Genomic DNA, 4,840 nt, shown 5'->3' on the forward strand with positions numbered 1-4,840 from the left:
CGCGACGCCGGGGGCCCCGCACGAGCCCTGCGCCCGGGTCTGCGCCCACCCTGCGCCCAGGCAGCCCGGTGGCGGGTGCTAGGACGCCTTGTCAGAGCGGCTGGGACCAGGAGGTTGCACCCACGCCCGCTTCCGAGGTGCCCGTGGGGCTGGAGTGCGCGACGCCGCTCCCGGCTTGCGCGCGGGGCCACTCCCGCCCCGAGCTCCGTGCGGTGGCCCCCGGGCTGTGCTTGCCGAGGCAGCCACCCGGCTCGGCGCCTCCTGCCGGCGGTCGCCCGCCTGTCCCAGAGCGCCCCGCTGGCCGGTCTCGCGGCGGCGGCTGTGACAGCCGCAAGTTAGGCGACGCGCGCTGCCCTCATGGCCGAGCCGTCGCTGCTGCCCGAGTGTTCCCCCCCAAAAAAAGACTGGTTGCAGCGGTTTCCTCTCACCCCCGGGGAGAGAAGCGCGGACACCGCACCGGCCGATCGGCAGCCGCTGGAGTTGTCAACTTGACCCAAGTTGAGACAGGGTGGGAGAGTGGGGTGCAGGGCAGCGGAACACCAGGAAGGGGCCACTCGTTCCGTGCAGGCGAGCACTGCCCCAGCGCTCGCAGCTGCTCCCGCGGTCTCGGCTTCCCTGGCCGTGCGCTCCCCGCGGCTGTCACTCCGGCACCGGGCTCGGGAGTGCAGCGTCGCCGGCGAGCCACAGCGCTCCCGGCCAGGTCTGAGCGGGCTCCACGCTCGGCGCTATATAAACGGCGATCGGGAAGAGCCGGAGGCGGCATCGGCATCGGCCCTCCCTCCGCTCGGCCCTCCCCGCCCCCGGGAGCACCCCGCCCCCTGCCCGGCCCCCCGCCCGCCAGCTCGCGGTCCACACCGCCCTGGCGGGACGAGCCCCTCGCTCCCGGCCGCGGCAGCAGCCTCCCTCCCTCGTCACACTTCCCACCTCGACTCACGCCCCCTGCCGTGGGTTGTCCCGGCCCGCGCCTGCCGGACCCAGCGGCCCGCGGAGCCCCATCCATCCTCCTCGGGCCGTCTAGTCCTCACTTTCCCCAGCCTCACCACTCACATTAGCTAGGGGACGCCGGACGGCCCCGCCTGCGATCAGGCGCTGCAGTAGACAGCCCTGCAGTCTAGTGAAATGAAGGACCTCGGGCGCGCGGTCGGAGGGGGGGCGTGACTGTCTGTGACTACGGGTGGCGGGGAGCTGCGGAGACGGTCAGCGGTGACTTGGAATAGCATGAGCCGCTCGGGACAGAGCCTTAAGTGTTCCCTTTCTCCGGTCTGGATTCATTATCACTGTGGCTACCTAGAACCCGGGTTGGGCGTCGCCCTCCCTTTGGGAGGGCCATGAAATGGTGCATGCCGGGATTTGTAGTTCCTATCTGTGAGGTGTGTTAGTTGGATAAATTAAAAGAGTGAAGTTTGAACCTGATGCAGTCAAAGCAACAGATGAAGACCCCGAACAGAGCGGGTCACCGCTCTTTGCTCTCGAATTGATCAAAGGGTGTAATCAATGCATTTATTTTTCCATACGATTTTACCTGAAAGTCGGTTGGAAGAGGTTAAATCCGGCAATTCTTAATTTTACGCCTGTGGAGTGGGTGCTCATTTCAGGTTTTTTTTTCTGGCATAAACTAAGACACCTATAAGTCGTGGGGCTTCATTCTCTCAGTCTTTAAGTGGACAGTGCGCATGCGCTAACTTCCTCTTTTCCGGCTGGAACCATGGAGGGTGCCGAGTAAGTTCTTTCTCATCTTCCCTAGAATCCTTCTCCATCCCCGAAACCCGAGACTTTTGGCCTCATTTTTCCCCAACTTGACTGTAGCTTGCGCCTTTGTCCACTTGTCTATGTGTTTGTGACGCTTTGTGACAGCCGTGGAGACCCCAGGGCTGAGATGGCAAGTGGCGGCCTTGGGGCTGAGGGTTGGGAAATACCAGGAACGAGATACAGGGGCAGAAAAACGTGTGGAGCCGAGCAGTCAGACGGAGTTCACCCTTCTGTGAAAGGTCTTTTGAGATTCAAACCAAATGTCTGGATTGAATTTGGCTGACCGGCTGTGTGAGCCTTAATGTTTTTCCCGTCAGACCGGTGCGTTGGGCATGTGCAGCTTAAAACCTAGAGCGGTGCTAGAAGACAGTTGGTCACTTTTTCCTTAAAAGTGTCGTGTACGAAAATTTTGGGTTAGTATATTTTGATACTTTGTGAATTTTTCATACTAGCCTGAGGGCGAGACTGATGGCTTGAATGGATTTATTGTTAATGTCATGCGCGATGGCTATGGTAAGTAGAATGGAGTTTGAAGGTTAATGGCTTATGTACATCTATCTGCTCGGAACAATTAAGCTTCAAATGATTAGAGCCAGTGACACTAGGTATGTTAAACATACCTGTACTGAGAGTGCTCAGTACAAGCTCTGGGAGGTTTTTGAGTTAGTAATGATCTTGTTTTGCTAATGACAGAGAGAAGAAAAAGAAGGTTCCTGCTGTGCCAGAAACCCTTAAGAAAAAGCGAAGGAATTTCGCTGAGCTGAAAATAAAGCGCCTGAGAAAGAAATGTGCTGAAAAGATGGTAGGTAAACTTCTGCAGGACGCAGCATTACTATTTGCCAAACAAGTGAGAGGTGTTTCCTAACATAGTGTTCTCAAGCTAACATAGGTTCTGTCTTTTGGAATGTTATTACAGATGGAGGCAAGAAGAATTCACACGCGGATTAGTCTTTTTTTGAATGGATATGAATTGTGTTTGAAGCTAGAAAATTACAACTAACTGGCACTTGTTTTTCAGCTTCGAAAGGCAAGGAGAAAGCTCATCTATGAGAAGGCCAAGCACTATCACAAGGAATACAGACAAATGTACAGAACTGAGATCAGAATGGCTAGAATGGCCAGAAAAGCGGGCAACTTCTATGTACCTGCAGAGCCTAAGTTGGCATTTGTCATCAGAATCAGAGGGTAAGTTGTTTTGACTGCATTTTAAAGGGAAAGCTACAAAGTTATAGACAAACTTAGTTCTGGGAGCACTGATTGAGGTAGCAATGCTTTAGATGTAACTAGAAGGGTGGGGGTGCAATCCCTAGCCCTAAAACTACACTCTTAACTGAGGGGATGGATCTCATTTTTGTTCAGGCCTATGCCTACTGCCTAGCCGCGATGGCAGATGCAGATGCACACTGCCATTCAGAGATAAGTAGCTTAAGTTTGCAGGCCGGCCTGGTGTCCTTTGTAAGGGTTTGGTTTTAAGCTGTGTCCCAAGCTCTTAGCCACTCCTAACAGTGGACCTTAGAAGCTAAATGGTTGTAACAAATATCACATAAAAGTGAGTGATGATTGATGATTAGGAAGTCGGGACCTTTTATATGTTCAGGTTATCAAACTAACTGAAGAAGACTGAAGGAAAACAGTGGTTTTAGGTCTTTGCAACATGACGTTCCTCAACACTTGTATGTTGCTAACTTCCTGTTTATAAAAATGGACAAAAGCCAGGTTAATAGTTTTGCTCCCTTTCAAATGCAGTATCAATGGTGTGAGTCCGAAAGTCCGTAAGGTATTGCAGCTTCTTCGTCTTCGCCAGATCTTCAATGGCACCTTTGTCAAGCTCAATAAAGCTTCAATTAATATGCTGAGGATTGTGGAACCATATATTGCATGGGGGTGAGTCTCCTTTTTCTCGCCCTTGTTTTCTGTTTATTGTTAAATTATGTGTAGCAAGATGAATTTCAGGGTCTCTTGACACACTGTTTCGTTTCAGGTACCCAAACCTGAAGTCAGTGAATGAGCTCATCTACAAGCGTGGTTATGGCAAAATCAATAAGAAGCGAATTGCCTTAACAGATAATGATTTGATTGCTCGATCTCTTGGTAAGTTGTTTGAGGGTGGATGGTATTTCATTAGGAGTCTTTACCATGTTATAATCCTTGACTAAGGAGAATGTAAGTCAAGATTTTATTGACTTGAACCTTTTAAAAAGACATTTGTGACTCAGTAATCTTGGATTTTTCAGGTAAATATGGCATCATCTGTATGGAGGATCTAATTCATGAGATCTATACTGTTGGGAAACGCTTCAAGGAAGCAAATAACTTTTTGTGGCCCTTCAAGTTATCTTCTCCACGAGGTGGCATGAAGAAGAAGACCACCCACTTTGTAGAAGGTGGAGATGCTGGCAACAGGGAGGATCAGATCAATAGGCTTATTAGAAGGATGAACTGAGGTGAGAGGCTACATGCTAGATAGGTATAACAATAAATGTGGTCTTGAATTGTTTTCCATTAAGAATTGGTTGGGGGGCTGGGGATATGGCCTAGTGGCAAGAAAGAGTGCTTGCCTCGTATACATGAGGCCCTGGGTTCAATTCCCCAGCACCACATATACAGAAAATGGCCAGAAGTGGCGCTGTGGCTCAAGTAAAGAATTGGTTGGGATTTTCAGTGGGGGGAATCTTTCTTACATAGTGAGTTGGTTTAGTTACTCCTTTTGAGGATTTTTGTGGTTGGAAAGAAGCTGCTCTTGCTAGCATTTTATAATTTGACTTATATTCATTTAAGCTGTTGAAGTTTTTTTGTTAATAGGTGTTTTTTTTCCCCCTTTCAGGTATCCTCCATGCTATTTTTGTAATTGGGTCTGTTAATAAACAGTGATGCTGGCAACTCAAGATGTATTGGTGATTCTTTTATTGGCTTGCCTCTACTTTTAACTGTACTGGTAAATCTTAATGTGCAAATAACTTTCAGAGTATCTTAATTTGTGAACTTAGTAAAAACTTGAAGTGGATATTGTTGCAAGTAACATGAAGTACTCGAAGTAGGCATTTTTGTAGTCTTCGTTGATAATGCCAAGGAACTGGTGAAATGGGAAATA

General features: G+C 49.9%; 1 protein-coding gene across 2 annotated transcripts; it reads left to right on the forward strand.

Annotated features, from left to right (window-relative positions):
- Window positions 1–1,624: 1,624 nt before the first annotated feature.
- Rpl7 (ribosomal protein L7) lies at window positions 1,625–4,629 on the forward strand. 2 transcript variants are annotated; one of them, XR_007212772.1, is made up of 7 exons: window positions 1,625–1,719; window positions 2,443–2,551; window positions 2,768–2,934; window positions 3,496–3,633; window positions 3,731–3,840; window positions 3,984–4,261; window positions 4,398–4,629. XR_007212772.1 is itself a non-coding variant. In XM_048358507.1 (7 exons), the coding sequence occupies exons 1-6, from the start codon at window positions 1,706–1,708 to the stop codon at window positions 4,190–4,192; spliced, it is 747 nt and encodes a 248-aa protein (XP_048214464.1). In that variant the 5' UTR covers window positions 1,625–1,705; the 3' UTR covers window position 4,193; window positions 4,574–4,629. The 2 variants fall into 2 exon arrangements, 1 of the variants encoding a protein (XP_048214464.1); XM_048358507.1 differs by having other exon boundaries at window positions 3,984–4,193; window positions 4,574–4,629.
- Window positions 4,630–4,840: the final 211 nt, after the last annotated feature.

Source organism: Perognathus longimembris, chromosome 12, assembly GCF_023159225.1.
Source record: "Perognathus longimembris pacificus isolate PPM17 chromosome 12, ASM2315922v1, whole genome shotgun sequence".
Taxonomy (NCBI): domain Eukaryota; kingdom Metazoa; phylum Chordata; class Mammalia; order Rodentia; family Heteromyidae; genus Perognathus; species Perognathus longimembris.

What these genes read in the sequence shown, in the direction of transcription:
- Rpl7 (XM_048358507.1), top strand. An exon ending in TTTGTCATCAGAATCAGAGG is followed by an intron (nt 2,935 to 3,495) that starts GTAAGTTGTTTT and finishes TTTCAAATGCAG; the next exon opens with TATCAATGGTGTGAGTCCGA. An exon ending in TTTGATTGCTCGATCTCTTG is followed by an intron (nt 3,841 to 3,983) that starts GTAAGTTGTTTG and finishes TGGATTTTTCAG; the next exon opens with GTAAATATGGCATCATCTGT.